The sequence below is a fragment of the Homalodisca vitripennis genome, unplaced genomic scaffold (assembly GCF_021130785.1).
Source record: "Homalodisca vitripennis isolate AUS2020 unplaced genomic scaffold, UT_GWSS_2.1 ScUCBcl_5913;HRSCAF=12874, whole genome shotgun sequence".
NCBI lineage: Eukaryota > Metazoa > Arthropoda > Insecta > Hemiptera > Cicadellidae > Homalodisca > Homalodisca vitripennis.
In genome coordinates this window covers 9,785-27,457 of record NW_025782019.1, presented here as the reverse complement: position 1 = coordinate 27,457, position 17,673 = coordinate 9,785, and the positions used below count along the sequence as shown (strand labels likewise).

General features: G+C 32.6%; 1 protein-coding gene across 1 annotated transcript; it reads left to right on the top strand.

The window, feature by feature from the left end:
• The first annotated feature begins 1,392 nt into the window (after positions 1-1,392).
• On the top strand, positions 1,393-16,921 carry LOC124373566. Its single transcript, XM_046831927.1, has 11 exons — positions 1,393-1,542; positions 3,468-3,604; positions 5,061-5,200; positions 6,030-6,037; positions 7,246-7,404; positions 7,984-8,057; positions 9,673-9,934; positions 11,542-11,752; positions 14,504-14,707; positions 14,759-14,777; positions 15,926-16,921. The coding sequence occupies exons 1-11, from the start codon at positions 1,468-1,470 to the stop codon at positions 16,098-16,100; spliced, it is 1,464 nt and encodes a 487-aa protein (XP_046687883.1). The 5' UTR covers positions 1,393-1,467; the 3' UTR covers positions 16,101-16,921.
• Positions 16,922-17,673: the final 752 nt, after the last annotated feature.

Below are 17,673 nucleotides of genomic sequence, written 5' to 3'. Positions count from 1 at the left end.
ACATTACACTTTTGATCAAGCACGGTTTTTTAATTACTTTTTAAATTTAAATCTAAACAAATGTCTAAAGAATGTTCTCTTTGGCGACTTCAGCTTAACGTGTCAACAGCTGTTTTGTGTCAGTTAAATGTGGATTACGATTGACTTAATATTACCATTGTTTTCCGAAATGATGGATGATGGTAATATTTGAAATATTTCGGGAAACGCTTCCGAGTTTTCTCTTCATCGAAATCCTCCTCGGACTTCAACGAATATAAAAAGAATTAGCCAAATTAGTCCAGCCGTTCGCGAGATTACCGCTTAACATAATGTTTATTATACATTTATACCATATACAGTATTAAACATATAAACTATATTTACACATAACAATTTATGCTTATTTATAAAGTTTATTTGAGCTTGTCATTGAGGACTCATCATTTCTTTACATATTATCGTTGATTTAAGGAACACTATTGAATAAAGAGAAAGTAGTATTAAAAATGTGTGTATGATTGTAAAAAATAGGTAACCTAATTTTGAAAAAAACTATATAAACTAAAACTCTCCCTGAAGAGTTGTTTTTATTGGAAACAAAATAATACCCAACACTCATTAAAAGTCTGATAGAGATAGACAAATGTTTAAAATGTAAAGCCCGTTTTTCAAAGATATTTAAAAATGAGATATCACACTAAATACCCAAAATTGACATTTCCTATGGTTATTTAAACGTTAATTCCAAATAATTATCTTTTTGTGTTTGGAAATATTTTGTGAATGTGGTAATGTTGAATATCATTTTGATGAGTATTCATTGCGTATTTAGAATTTGCTAGTTTTACAATATTCTTAGTAATCGTGCAGAAAATACAAGGGGTTTTCTGTAAAGATTACAATTCTGTTATTTTTTGGTTCGCTATTTTGAAATGCAAATTTATTATTGAAAACAGTTTTCCTAAACTATTACTTTTGGCTAGTCTTTTAAACCATGTACTAGTATAATCTGAAAAAACTCGATCTAGGAACCCTCCGATGGGTCATCCGGTATAAAATATGATGAAACTAATTTAAACAGATTTGCTGTATATGGTTTTTAGATTGGCATTTTGATTTTATAGAGCCCATTCGTTCTCCCGTTTTATATTTATGACACCGTATCAGATCCACCATGCATGATCTATAGTATGAACAGTACTTTCTATTACGCACGGAAACAATAACAAAACAATATAACGTCAAGATCATCAGATTTGATACATTATAGTTGTAACAAATGTGGAAAGAACATACCGGTAATTACCGGTACATTGTACGTCAATGTTTCATGACTGGATCAAATAAAGCATGTATCAACACTTTTGTTTTCCATTTGGCCTTGCAGGCCAAACACTAACTGCAGCACATAACCTATATCTCTGTTCGTGAGTGACTCTGTAGCCTACCTGTACTGTTACTGTGAGTGGAACTGTGTTACAGGCTATGACGGGACCGGAGATCTGTGGCCATGTAGACGTCAAAGTTCCTTCGAAAGGCAGGAAGTTTGGTCAGTGGAAGGTAATAATACTGTTATTGCATTATTATTGGTAATTTATTATTTATTTATACTTAATTTCAATCCACCTTTAATTTTTTTTTGTTATTAATTATAACTTAAACAAATTTGTAACTTTATTTTAGGTTTTTTAAGTATCTGTAATTTTTATTCAGCATATTAAGAAATGTTTTTTACGATTCTTAAGTATGGATTTCAATTTTTCACAGCTCACTGCACGCAGTATCAATTTCATCTCATTATACTCGCACTATTTATCTGATTGAACATCAGAATTTTAATTGAACTTTTATTTGATATCCAATTAGTATCTACTATGAACTTAAACTATACTTCAATATGAATATTTCACGATTCATTTTATATCTGTAATTTATTTACGTATGTAAAGCCATGTTTGTAAGCATTATGTCATGTCAATTATAACTCCAAGTTGTATTTATTGAATATTAAATTTAATTAAATTGCAATTGAGAGGAAATTAAGGACGATGATGTTATGCAATATATTTTTGTTTTCTTTTTTACTATCGCCAAATGTTACACAGAAATATTCAACAAGTACAGTACGTACTATTTAATATTTTTATTTGCAAATGTAGTATGCTAACATTATCTGAACAATACACAATGATTGTTTCAAAGCTATACTTGTACCATAATTAGTAGACAATCGTGTCGGTGTAAACCATATATTAAATTATTATTGTATACACAAAATAACAAATAAGATCTAGAAAAAATTAAGATAATTTTTAAAGCAAAGAAATGTTAGATAAAAGATCATCTGCATGTAGTACAGCCAAGCAGCACTCTACAACTGGTAGGCAATCAGAGGTTAGAGAGCAATCAACGCCAATAGGTTCAAAGCCTGTACCAACCTTTTAATGTAAAATTATCAGCAAACCCAGTACTTGGATATACAGATAAGGACATTATAAGGAACGCATATATAACTGCTGTGATTGTTTTTAACCTCTGTATTACCTACCAGTTGTAGAGTGCTGCATTGGCTATACTAGATGCAGATTATCTTTTATCTCAACTTTATTTAAAATATACATGTATAAAATTCTGATTGAGTAACAACTCAACTCAATTGAAGGTTCCGCCATGGACAGTCTCATGTCTAATAGTTTCCTCATTCAAAGGAACAGGTGGCAACTTTACAAAATCTGCTCAATTAACACATTCGCTTCTAAAGGGCAAAGTAGTGGTGGTGCACACACATCACAATGACACTCGCATTTTCAGACATTGGGATACTTGGGGAAGTTAAGTGTTAACTTTGTGTACTATAGCTGGAGTAGTACTATTATATAATACATTCATTAACAAGGGGCACAGTGTTTGTGGTGTGTGTGATGATACTCACGCATTTTCAGACATTGAGATACTTGGTAGACAAAGTGTTAAAAATCTGTGTTAAAAAATTAAATATTTTAAATAATGGTTTATAAAAATACATGCTTAAAATAATGCCTTTAAGAGCTCTGTAACCTGGCGAATAAAGAGTTTATTTTAACCGCCTGGTCAAGAATAACAGTTAAGATGGTAAAATTAATAACTACTTTCAGACAAGTTCAACATTGTAAACTTACATTCTCAAAAAGTATACTTGTACCTTTCTCCTATAAAAATTTGGTTTTGGATCACTATGTTCTGAGTTATGAATTTTCAAAGTTGCAGTTTAGTTGAAGCGTCAACAACGGGTACTCTTCTTTGTTGTTTTGATATTAAAACTGAAATTTGATTAAAATAAGTTAGTTTGTAGTTAACTTTTAAACTCGCCAATGGGCGAATATACTGTTTATCCAAAAGGAAAAATAATGTAATTTGTTTCTGATTGATTCTGTTTTTGTTATAATGAAAATGAATAACCAAGTCTTGTTCTCTGCAGACAACTGAACAGTATACGGTTGTTACAGGCTTGGCGTAGACAATGGTGTATCGTCCGCTATGGTCATGGCAGCACTCTACAGCTGGTACTGGGCAGTGGTCACAATAATCCTACCAGTTGCATTGACATCCCTTACAATGCCATTATTTGCAGATCTGAGTCCAGGTAACTTACTCAATATCCTAGGTTAGTTTGTTGATAGTATTGCATGTTTTATTCATTGATAGAGGATAGAATGCATTGTAAATAGCAATAGCTACAAATAGCATTGTACCAATCAAATTTTCCAGAATAGAGGATTTAAAAATTTTAAGTAAAAGAAAGGTTTGATTGAATAAAAACTAGTCTGTGAATCAATTGGCTTTAGTTATGCTTATATGATAATTATCCTAACTGCACTTGTTTTTAGATTCATATTAAGGCTTTAAAGTATCTGACAATAGATAATAAATAGCATTTTAAATGCCATTAAACATTGTACATTGCAATACGCCATATCAAAATGAAGTTTAAATAGTCATATCACAAAAAAAATCCATACAATTGTAAAAATCTACAATTACTAACATATAAAACTTCAAGTGGCTCTGTCTTAATTGAAAAATGTATAAAAAACCATATATTTTAGCTTTGGTATTTTTTTCATGGAACTATTGCTTAGAAACAGGCTTGGTTTATGTATCTTCAGTCCATATAAGGGTCATGTCATACAGATAGTGTAGAAGTAAAATGGCTAAAGCAGCATGAGCCATGTATACAAAAAAATATATTTAAGGGAATTACAGATTGGGTACATATGAACATGCATTGGCTGAGCAATGGACTTTTGATTTCAAACTATACATGAGCTAGGTGAATAATAAGATGTTTACTAATGTGTCACACTGCTTACATCAGGGCAAAGGCTTGATTGAGAACCATTGAAATCATCAAAACTACATTTTAACACACGTTTCATACACAGTGCACTTCAGTAATACTTAGTTTTATTCTCATTACATTAACTGAATTATCATCCACCTTTTAGTGTGGTTGATCATGACAGTGAGGGCGGTGGAGTGGAAGAGATGCACCAGCTGACACATGCACAGTTATGACTCATATACCACACCTGGTTAACTGCATAGATGCCTACTGACAGTAACAAAGCAGTTGTGCCTTATCCATAGTGGTACTTAGAGTTCAGATAAATTACATTAATGGATCATCTATCTATCTATCCATCCCAAATATCTCTCATCAATCACGAGATCTCTAAGATCATAAAATAGACTTAGAAGAAAATGCACACATGTTTATTTCACATCTCATTCACTAAATTTTATTCTACTACTTCATGCTATCTACTTGCATTGAAGATAACACATTCAATTAATAGAAGTGATTCCAGAGATGACTGTATCCTCCAATGGTAATGTTTGGGATGAAATTGATATTATATCTCAGCATGTGCCCAGAGTATTCCTTTATAAAATCAGGTATGCACAGATTTATGTTTTCATCAAAGTAAATATATAACATTGCACAGTAAATGGCAAAGTTCTGAGGTTATTTAGCACCAAAACAAATGATTATTGTGATCTTCACTGTTTGTTTCAATGTGGCAATATTTATTGCCTAGGTCTCGACAGTTTGCGTTTGGGGTCTACAGTTCCAGCAGTATCCGGCAGCCTATTGTGTTCCTCGCCGCCCGCTCAGAGACTGAGGCCCAGCAGTGGATGTTGCGCATCAGAAACCTCATCTCCCCACCAAAAATCCCAGGTAACCAAATTATTATGTAAATATTAAAGATACCAAACAATGAAAATCCATCTTCAGCTATTATTACATCAATTGCAATATAAAATAAAACTCGCTAAAGCAGAAGTATCCCAGTCCCATTTAACAAAACATAGCTATATTACTTATCTTTAGGTTTTAATGTTATTCTGAACACATGTGTATTCATGGTATTCTAGATTTACATTTCAAGGGTCTCCAAAAAACATTGATCAAGTTAAGGACAAGGCACATTTTGCAGCACATTTGTGGAATGAGATTTTCTTGGAAAACGGATTTTAATTAACCACTTTTGTACTGGTGAAATTGCTGAAGATTAATGCGGAGACTGACAGAAGGTCAGCCCTGTGATTGTGGAAACAGGCAGCCAAACAATGAAGCACACGAGTCCTCTATGATCTTTTTCATGTGGGGTAATAAAACTTAATTTAGGTCATCCTGAAGCTCATCATCAGCAAAATAAAGTAGAACTTTTCTTTTATTCTTCTAAGTACATCAAACATTAAATTACAAATTAAAGCCAGGTATTTTCTATATTATTCAAAGAATCCTTTTGTACAGCGACTTTAGGTGTCTAAAACTATTCTACTATATATATGTATTTGGTATTAATTGGAAGTTCTTACATATTCCTTTTGTGGATTTGAAATACAAATGACTATAGGGCTCCCCTCAGGCTTCCAAAGTTCTAATGTTAATCTCATGAGAATATTTTGGTTTAGTTTAAAACAGCTGATTACTAAAACACTTGCTGCTCAAACGGATTCTTAATCCACTAACCAACTTAAAATCATCTGGTTGATTATAATAGCCACTACAGTACGAGCCATATCATTGCATGCCTGGGCCGTTTGGCTTTATTATTTAAAATAATGTAAAGAGATCTGAAGTAATAATTTGAATAGTGTTTGCACAAAAAACTTATCTTCTATACTTATGAAAAGTTTCTCAGGACTAAGTGTATTAAACAACAGTTTGCCACAACACGGGCTTATAATGACGTGTCTCGTACTATAATCAATTTAATACGAGTTTATTGCTTTATGATGGTTTACACTCGTTTATACTTATAGTAATTTTACATTTAGCTATAGCATGTTTATAGAAAACTAAAATAAAAATGTAATATTATAGATAAATTCATTTAAGTTATTCTTATTCTCTGCAACTAAAATCACAGACTGTATAAATAATTAATTATTTATTATATATTTTATCTTCAGGACTTCACAATTTTTCTTTGACTATTTTATTCTTGGTATTTCTTTTGATTCAATTTCCAAAAACCCCATTCCTGTTCTAACTTACTTCGTCTATTTTTATGTTTGTTGCTCTCCAGGTGAACAATGTATTAGGAACCATTTTATTAATATATCCAATATATCAAAAAAATGTTTGTTAATTTATAGAAGTCTTAATCAAGTATTAAGGACAATCTTCATTGTTATCATCTACATTTTCCAGTTCACACCACATTGGAAAATTGCTAACACAAATAAAATCTTGAAATATATCAGCCTTGCCATGAAGAGCTATCTCCAGTAAAATCAAAACATTTATTGAGTTTTTTACATTTGATGACTGAAGATTGTCGGGATATCTCAATTTTTCAATATAGAGAAAACTTAGATGATAGTCATGATACCAGCTACGTAACCCTTAAGAATAAAAAATTCTACATCATGTTTAATCTGGTTTGATTTATTTATTTAACTCTGCTTGAGGAGTGGTTCTGTTTTGAGGAAATAAAGACATTGGATGACTTAAAATAAAGAGAGAATTAATTTTTCTATGATTGATGTGAAATTTGTTGTAAACCAAAATTTTGAGGGTGCTGAACAAATTCTATACAAGAAAATGGTAGAAGAATAATGTGTAGGTTTAAAAAAATTATTATGGTGAATGTACTTTTGTAAATTGGCATATAATGTCTATGCTAGAACATAGGTCTTATAAACATTAAGACTTTATAGACATAAAGTCTTAAGCAATAGAGAGATAATGTCCACTTACAAATTTGTTTACAGTGGAGGCAGGAAAAGTTCAGTGTGTCACTGATAGATAATGCCCACTCTCGCATTGCCGGGTTGGCAGGCCTGTTTGGTACCATGAGCGTTGGTCTCACTGGTATTACCATCAACGACCCTGTCACCGGACAGATCAGGATGCACTGGCGTTGGTCACAGGTGAGTGTTACAGTTTTGTTTTATTCAAGTAGTACTCTATTTACAGTTACATGCTCATGGATTTGTTATATGCCTGCCATATTGGATACTTCATAATGGATACTTAACTTTTCTTAAGTTCCTGTAGGGGAAAATGATATCTTCTGTAACAGAATGTTATAACAAAGGTTTTGAATGACTTGTAATGTTTTATTCACATTACTAATAACAATACAATTTTCTATTTTGGATTCAAATATTATTCAAATTGATAATATTTTGTCTTTTTTAGCACCCACTTATGCTACAGATTTACAGATTCTATAATTATTAGACATAAAAATTCATTATACAAACTTAGGGTTTATTTTATGGATAGTGCAGCTATCCTCAGATGCATTGCATAGGTGATAACACAAACCGTATAAAAATAAAACTCTGTACAAACTTTACAGCACATAGCCAAGAGAATAAGACATGTACTCTGTATTCAAGATCATTGTTAATCAATTGCAATTAATTAACCATGTTTTGATATTAGTAATATGATGTCTATTCTTTCCAAAGGGCTAAATTAATAAAGAACTGGGTTGATTGCAGGTGAACGGGATAACCCTACGACTCACCTCGGTAGCTGAGGATGTCAACCACATTCTTGTCCTTCATACCTCCAGGTAAATTAATTGAATATTCTAAACATTTTTGAGCCCAAAATTGAACATTAGTCATAATGATCTCTTTATTAATTACCTAGTGATTTAAAAATACATTTCTCCTCTCCTTTTAAAATGTGTTATTTGATTGAATGAAAAATGGGTAGCTTTCAGGCTGAGGTATGTCAGTCTCCCAACTCTTTTCACCAACCCATGATTCATATATAGAGAGTTCTAAGTTCGTTTCTTTCCACAAGTTAAAAAATGATGGCTTCTACATTTGACATCCACCAGAGATTGCACTTCCAGCAGTGTCCTTCTCTTAGATGCCAGTGCTACACAGTCAAAGAGAATATGCTCAGCAGTTTTCAGTTTCTTGGTTGCAAAGACGATGTATGAGTTCATTGTTATACAACCCTGTCTTTGTCAAAAGACTCATGAAGTGGTCATGTCTAGTAAGGAAAGCAATTACCTTCCTCAAGTTATCTCTGCCCAAACCATACAAGGACCCAACAAGCTTGGAATCTAGTTTCCTGAGAAGTTTCTTGCAGAGTTTATGGCCAGATTGACACTGCTACCTCATGTGTTCATCATGAGCCTGTTTTATAAACTGAGCTTACACAGACTGGCTCAGGACAACAAATGTGGACTGAGCTCCTTTTTTTAGCAAAGAAGTCAGTTGTCTCTCCATTGATCTCACGATATACTGTCAAGCAATGTGGAGGCACATTATTTGTTGGTTAATGTGACTTATACCTACATATCCTATAGTCAAAACAATACAATTTTGGTATGAAAATTTCCTGTACGCAACCTTATTATAAATACATTCATATTATCGAATAAAGCACAATAGACAACAGGCACCTTACAAGAAAAACAGGCCACTCATATATTCTGCACTATAACTATACCGATTTGTACTGCTTCATATGTACAAGTAATGTTAAAAGAAAATGTCTCAAAATGCCAAACTCAAGATTTGAAAGTATTTAATTTAGGGTCAGTATTTCTGTAATTATTATCTAATTCTTCTGTTTTTGACAAAAATAGTAATTTCTTAAGGGGTAGTTAACATACTCCTTTAACCATGAACATTGTAAACCCATATTTGTAAGCTTAAATATTCCTACAGTGATCAATGTGTATATCTTTGGACTTGATCCTGTATGTTTTTAAAAAACTCTGATATGCTTAAACCAAGCAGTCATAAGTATGACACAAGATCTAAAAACCAGTCAAACATTAATTCTTGTAGATTGACTAAAACATTGAATAGCCACATTGTCATCTCACTAAAAATATATAATAAATTACAAAACTTAATCATTAAATATCCTGAGAAAAACCTTCTGTAAAAAGTTGTATAAATGGCTGATAAATAATCCCTTTTATTCCATTGACGAATTTTTTAATTTGAATACCATAGACTTTTGAATTAATATTATTCAAGTTTTTGAATTATTATGTATAGTGATAATTTTAATTAGACTTAGTTGTACTTGACATGCTTGTATGTATATGACATGTGAATTATGACTTTGTCAATGCTTCACTGCTTAACGGCAAATAAATTATTATTATTATTATTATATATATATATCACAGCCTTCAACATAACCTAGTAATGTTCCAGTGAGTTTTCGTGTGGAGAAGGTCTGCTGGAGCTCTTCTGTCTGGAGGGAGTGGCACTGATGGCTCATCTATCACTGTACCAGAACAAGCCCTCTCATCGCCTCACTACCTCCCCCCTGCCACCTATCCCCCGCCATCCACTGCTGGCATTTCGGCGCCTGAGTCGCAGCGAAGGAGACCTACGTCGCTGGCTGCCTCTGCCAGACGCCAACTTCCACCTGCGCACTCAGAGTGTCTCCCGCACTCGTGTCTCTCATGACAAGGTTTGCTTATGATTATGATAAGGAACACTTATCGTTGTAACAAAGAAGTCCTCAGTTTAAGAATATGATGGAAACGGAAAAAAGACAGAACAGCGAAAAATAGAGAAAAGGATTGAAAGGAGTCAACACTGTACCCACAATATTGACTTGACTTATCATATTTATCAAACCTCTCAACATGAGATAATTTGACAAATTACATCAACAAACTTGTTCTGCAGTTGTTTTGACTTTTTCGTGCCTACTTTGTTCATATAAAGCCCAGCTGATCAGCTACTACAGATCAATTATTATAATACTCATTATTTATGATCTTCAACTGTCACTAGATCTTATGATCACTATCATGTAGTATTCCTAATAATATATTAATTTACACTACTATAGTTGAATTAAAGACAGAAGGGTATTGGGACCCGGCAGCGATGGCCGAGGTTCGGGGCTATTCGGGACCGGTCGGCTACAGTGTTGCCAAGTTGTTCTGTCTGACTCGATCATCCACAGCGTTCACATCAACCGCTTCTAGGTAGGGGTGGTTCGCAGCGGAAACATGTGGACACATTTATCGAAGCGATAAATTAATAGCGTTCGTTGTTTTGAGAATTGTTATTTTATAAGTAATTTTAATCAGAAATCAAAACCTTGTAAAGGATTTTTACTGAAACCACGAGTGTATTATTGAAAATATATACATTGGCCTAATAATAATAATTTGAATATGCTACATTTTACTGTTATTAATAGTTACCTTCAAAACAAAAAAGGAGTATATTGAAAAGAACTACTGTAAAATTATATTCGTTAAGTAAATGCAAGTCTGCTAAGTTATAATTATATACTCAGTCTTATCAGTCTTAGCAAATCCATTGAAATGACCACTGTGCAGCTGTCAAAAATCAACTTAAAACAAATAAAGATACTGTAGTTTGAACCTGATAAAGCTCGTTTAGGATAGTATTTTTAAACCAATAAAAGGTATTCTGTTAAAACCGTTATAGTATAATAATTGTTAATTGTTGAGTCTAAACTTAAATTGCTAGAGTGACCAAAATGCAAAATTTGCGACTAGGGCGTCAATCCGACTATGATATGAAATTTCCTTCAGTGCGACTTTTATCGATCAACTTAATGTAATCTAATTACTTGACAAAAAATCTGTAAAAATATTTCGAAACTTGTTATATTTTTAATTTATTACTAAATGTTACTAACTTTAACCACAGATTTGTGATGAAGGATGTTTTTTTTTTAAATTTTTCTTATCATTCAATTTAGGAAATCAATTTGATATACAGAAAACGTGGATTTATTTACAAAATATAAGATTTAGTGAGTCGATTATTTTTATTTGTCTTATAATTTTTTCATTTACTTTTTCAATAGCGCCCATTTTATAATCGGCTAAAACCTCTTTGGAAATTACTTTTATTTCTGAGTAAATTAAATACTAAACAGTACATATAGAAAAAGCCAACAGACTTTGCTGCACAGTTTAACCAGGAAATAAGTAGTGCCATTAAAATGCATTTAACAAATTTTATTAGTAACATGTAAGGTGTAATATTTACCAATCATTACAAACTATCAATCAATACGGCTTTTTACAGTTCATCGAAGTCCAACACTCTTTCTGCCACCGGAGAGAGAGGGAAAATACCACTCACGTTACTGCTGCCGCGTTCTTCCTCTTCATTGTCACTGCTGTCACTGTCCGAATCCTCTTCACTGGAGCTGTCATTGCCGATGTTTATTACCATCTGCTCATCGGAGTCTTCCATCAACCCTTCATTTTTCCAAGCATCCAGGATTATATTCTTCGTGTGGTCTACTACCTTCTTCCAATCAGACTCTGTTACACGTTCCAACCCCTCTTTCGTCAACTGTAATATTTCAGTTATATTAAATTTCCTGTTGCTTCTTGCAACATATTCCTTTACTTGAGCCCAGATTAATTCTATAGGATTGAAGTGACAGTGGTATGGTGGCAGACGAAGTACTCGGTGACCATGTTTCTTCGCAATTTCGTCGACTTCATATTTTGTCTGAGGTTTGTTTCTTTGAATAAGTTCTAACAATTCAGCTTTTAACATCGCCTTTTCATACTGTATGTCATGATTATTTAACCACTCTATTATTTCATCCTTTCTAGAACTGCTGTTAGGTGGTTTGTCAACTACTTTTGAGTGGTACTTTGCATTGTCCATTACAATGAGCGAGGGCCTCGTTAGGTTTGGAAGTAAAGCATCTTGAAACCACTTTAAAAATACTTTGTGGTTCATCTCTTCATGATACTCGTTGGTTTTCTTTGATGTAAAAAGTAATGCACAGTTAGGAATAAATCCAGCAGAGCTGCCAGCATGCAACACAATTATCCTCCCCCCTTTTCCAACGGGAACAGGAAACGTACCTTCAACAGAAATCATCAGTCCATCCAATTTTTTTACAGTGCCCAGAATTTACCCAAGTTTCATCAAGCCAAACTATTTCCTCAAAATTTAAATCTTTTATTTCTCTAAGAAATCTGCACCTCCAAGCAATGATGTCTCCTCTTTCCATTAATATTTTACGGCTACCAAATTTCTTGTGTTTGAAACCCAATCTCTTCAATATAATGGCAACAGATGATTTGCTTCCACGAAAAAGATCTGCTTCTGCAAGACTTACTTGTAGCTTCCTTACTGTGGGATACTCTCTTCTCACGAAGAATCCGTAGACATGGCGGCGGATGGCATCTTTTTGAAAGGCGTCCAGCTCCGTAAACAGGTTTAAACCTCGAATATTTCTTATCAGGAGTGTTCAGTTTCAAGCCACTCTGTTCACTTTGTATTTTCTCCTTTCCAATTCTCACAACTGTATTTTTTCCTATCTCCAAAGCCGCAGCAGTTCTTTCGATAACTTTTTCTACTGGAAGTATCGGTCCTTTGTTAATTTTCTCTCGCTGGAAGTAGTCTCTCACTCGACAAACCAACTCACGGGATTGGCCTCGCAATGGAACGCCTTTTTCTCCAACCTTGGTGTAAGGCACACTTATCACGCGAGTGCAGGGCCTACCGCGTTTTTTTATCACTGTTTCAGTGCACTGAGACATGGTACGGAATTAACAGTAATTAAATAATGTCTGTCACAAAAGTGTAAAACTAGAAAGTACGTGCGTACACTTGTCTTTCAAATAAGGTTTAGTCTTGAAAAAGACTGTTTAAAACACTTGGCCACGAACAAACAGAAGCGCAATAAACACCACACGAAACAACATACATAACCAACAACCAATGACGTAATGAAGCACGGTTTGCTACTGCGCATCACCCAGCTGATACCTACCGGATGACAGCTACAACAGAGGAGACGTGACAACGCTGCCTCCGTCGAAAAGGAAAGTGCTCGGCTGTGATTGGTGGAGCGGTAGGGCGAGCCTTCGTGAGGCAGTTCGGCTGTCTTCGGTCGAGCTCGTCCCAATACCCTTCTGTCTTTAATTCAACTATAGGAATCGAGCCACTGCATGATTTTAACAAATATCAACCTCTTTATTAAGGACCCAACAGGGCCTTGTTGAATTTGTATTGAGTGATAACTCCTGATAGAGAAGTACTAGAGACTTGATACTTGGTACATGGGTTCCTCATGCTCAAAGGAAGAACGCTATGGATTTTGGGGTCAAAAGGTCAAAGGGCTGTCCATCTTTGCACTACCTCTTTTGTTACTTTCTGTCCGGTCTTTTGATACACTGTTATATCAGTTTATTTATTATACCACATTAGTGTGATTATTTATTCAGGATTTTTCATAATTATATGTACAAATTTCCGTTTTAATGTAGTTGTGAAAATTATGATAACTATCAAAGCTTGGACTTAAAATATAATGGAATTTATAAGTTTCTTGTTCGTTAATTTCAAGCTTAGTACACTTCAGTATAAAACTAAAAATTATACACCTATGCTAAATTTAACCATTCCCATAACATGTTGTATCAGTAGTAATAAAACAAACAGGTCTTTTGATACTCTGTTATATCAGTTTATTTATTATACCGCATTAGTGCAATTATTTATTCAGTGTATGACGAATTTTGATTAGAGTTATCAAAATAGTTTGCCAATTTTATGGCATTTTTGTAATCATTAGCATATAAACATTTGCAATTATTTTGTACTGATTGCATGCCCAAAACATTAAAAACAATTTAATATAACTTTAATGTTGTAATTCCAACGAAAATTTGGAAATTAAAGTATTTTAAGATATAAAATTATTATAGAAAACAGGTCCCACTAAAATTTAAATTGAACAAGTGGTACAAAACATTTCAATAGAAAAAATTTTCCATGAGTCCACTGTAGCTGTAATTGAAAAGTAGTTTGTATATTTACATTCTAAAGTGATCCTCTTTCGCATTAGGTAAAGTGGTATTGGTGAATTACAATATTTAATAGCATAATGATTCAGAGATTACTTTAAAATTATAGCCTCGGTTTGACAACTGTTTATACTGCACTTATACTGGATACATGTTTTTGTTTAATAACAAGTATTTCTTGTACAGGTGGCCACCAGCCTAGTGACTTGCAGGACTAGGACTCATGCTGACCACTCCAGGCTGCAGTGAGCCTGACTCTCTCCATGACTACCAGTGTCTGGACACTCTCTGGCCGGATGATTTTGATACTCTCTCAGACCTCCCAGATATCCGCAGGTACCAGAATAACGCCCGGAGAGAATCTGGTGTCTCCATTGCCTCTGGGATCTACGAGGAGATAGAGGAGCAGCCCAACAGCAAACAGGGAAAGACCTGACCCCAGAGGCACCCCCACCTTTGCCACCCAGGAAAACATGAGCTCAGTGGGTCAGTTGATTTACTGATTATTTTGTTTTAATTGTATACAAAATTAAAGGATCTTTTAAAGTTACTCAGCTCTGATCCAAATTATTTATCCTTGGGCTGTTGCCTGTATGAAACCTGTATAAAAAATAGAGAATGAAAAATATTATATACGTAATATTCAATCCATTAACAAAACTGTCAATTATATATTTTAATTTTGTTAGTTTTATTTTGTTACGGTATTAATTTATTATTATTATAATGCTTCTTATAAATTGCTGATAAAGTTTTTATTATTCCCTTGTTATTTAGTTTGTTTAAATGAGTTCTCATAAATTAACCATTAATGAAACTTAGACATGTCTTACAACAGAAACTATAAACATTCTCATTTTACCCGATACTCTTATGTACTTCAATGTCCACAACACAATACTAACTTCTTTAAAAAAATCTTCATTCTAGACTTGTATTAATATTTACAATCATTACCCAGCGAATATAAATTCAAACATTTTTAAACAGTTCAAAGGGAGACAATAGATTTCCTTTTTGGTCACTGTTTCTATAGTCTACAAGACTATCTAAACTTCTCTTCAGGATCAATAGTGTAAATTTTCTGTGACCTCATGTATAAATATTTAGTTTAAGTAACTAATGTACTGTTTACAATTAAATATAATTTGACTACCTATATTGCATTTTATTGTGTTTAGTTTTAAAATGTGTTAAAACTTTATTTCAATTGAATAAATTCTTCAAAGACCTCAAATTATTTAAAAAAAATACACAAATAACCTAAAAATTCCTACATCTATTAAATAAAAGGGTCAATAAAGAGGATTGCACTTTATTATGTACAAAAATGTAAAGAATGGGTATATTTTGAAATTCAGAAATAATTAACTATATTATTCTTATTTTATGGAATTTTGAAGAAATATAAAGAACAGGATAAGTTAATTATTTTAATTCCTCCTAAAATCCCTTTTTTCTTCTGAGATTTTGATTACAATTTTATCAGATACCATAATATCTCATTTATGGACTTCTGAATTATTAACATTCTGATGGGAATTCACATTATCATGTTTGTTTGGGTAAGACAGAATTAAATTAGTTTGTGTCCATTTTATTAATTATTGAAATTACCCACTATCTGATTACAGGTCAGAGGAAGAGTATTGTTTGCCAGAAGAGGCCCTGATATATTCTGTGGCGAATGAGAATGAAGAGGAGCCCCTATACTTGCCCATGTCCCCCGGAGGACGGAAAGAAGATACGTATGTTGTCATGGCCAACCTGATACACAAGAATAATGCCATATCTGAGCCAGTCATATGACAGCGTTCTCTTGCAAAGAATCACCCTAAACTCTCAGTTATATGAGAACATGACAACTCCGGCTGTTGGAGAATAAGACACCCTCTCCTTGAGAGTCAATCTGAGTATATCCACATGAGGTACAAGCGCAAACAGTGTAACAGGGGTTATACAGCTACGAGCTTTGTTTTTTCTAGTTTAAAAGGATAATTTTTAACCTGATTATGATAGGTAATACCGTAAAATTCCTATTTTTGGGTTATTTCAAACAATTTTTGCCACTAAATACAAAGCTTCAAGTTACAAAAATAAATTGTTTATATGTATAAAAGAAATAGGTTTCACACTACTGAACAGCTAATATTGAAAAAACAATAATAGAGTATATTTATATTTATTTCCATTTTGGGTTTTAATAATTTTATTGATTTACTTTTAAATAATCAAAAATATGTTAAGTAATAAATGTATTAACTTGATAGGTAAAGATTCTTATTCAAAACAGGTATGACTCGACTATTGAACGAGAAGTGAAAGTCTCTGTTCTAATAAGTTAACTGCTTTAAACAATAGTTTATTATGCTGTAAGAGAAACCAGATTCATAAAAAAAAAGAAAATACATTTACATTCAAGTAATTACATTGTATAAAAACTGAACACAATGAAACATGTTTTTGATGGAATAAAAAGAGAACATAACAAGCTGATTACAGAACTAGTAATTTCCTTTTTTTAGATTCTTTTACTTCCAGTTCAGTTATAATAAATTATATTGATTTAGATCATGTTCACTTAATGATGTATGTTAACACAATACGTTAAAATATATAAATTAAGTTATCCTTGTGTTTTAATTTCTTATTCAGTAACAAAACTTGTCAATAGTCTGTAAAGCAACTACATATTTCCAAAAAACCTACACTACAATATTTGAATTGTTAAAAAAATTATAATTAATTCCATGAGAACGATCTAAATTTTAATTAAAGAAGAAGTGTCTAAAAACATTAAAAAAACATCATTGTTCTTGAATTTCTGTACAATTTTAAGTTTATTTTTAATTAACTATTCTAAAGTCTGATTTATTTAAAATTACAATCTTTCTATCCGTTATTTAATGATACGGTGTCAAAACTTAGTATTAACACTTTTGAAATTTTTTCAGTTTTGAAAACATGGTTTAAATTCTTTGGAAGTATTTTTTTTTAAGATAGAGAAGACAAAAGGTATTTAATTGTCAAGTATTAATTTTTAAACTTTGGTCTTTAATGACATGTTGTACTGAATTTTATTATAAGAGTATACATATAATTTATTTGATTATTGCCACTACAGTTGTTATAATTTCTCTCTTCATTTTTATTGCAACTACAGTATTAAGATTTACTATGATTTGATTTTTGATGTATAATGCACTTTCACTACTATATGTAACTACTACTACAACTACTATCCATGTAATATGTAACTACTACTACAACTACTATCCATGTAATATGTAAATAATTTGGAAGTACCAGTAGTCTATATATTTTAGTCTTTGTATTGAAAACTGCAGGGTCATTTTCTAGCAGCTTTTTTCCAACAGTGTTG

Bases quoted from the DNA above. Each gene is read 5' to 3' on its own strand.
- LOC124373566 (XM_046831927.1), top strand. From the start codon at position 1,468: ATGACGGGACCGGAGATCTGTGGCCATGTAGACGTCAAAGTTCCTTCG. The intron at 3,605-5,060 runs GTAACTTACTCA...TTTATTGCCTAG, and splicing joins ATTTGCAGATCTGAGTCCAG to GTCTCGACAGTTTGCGTTTG. The intron at 11,753-14,503 runs GTGTGGTCTACT...AGTGACTTGCAG, and splicing joins CATCCAGGATTATATTCTTC to GACTAGGACTCATGCTGACC.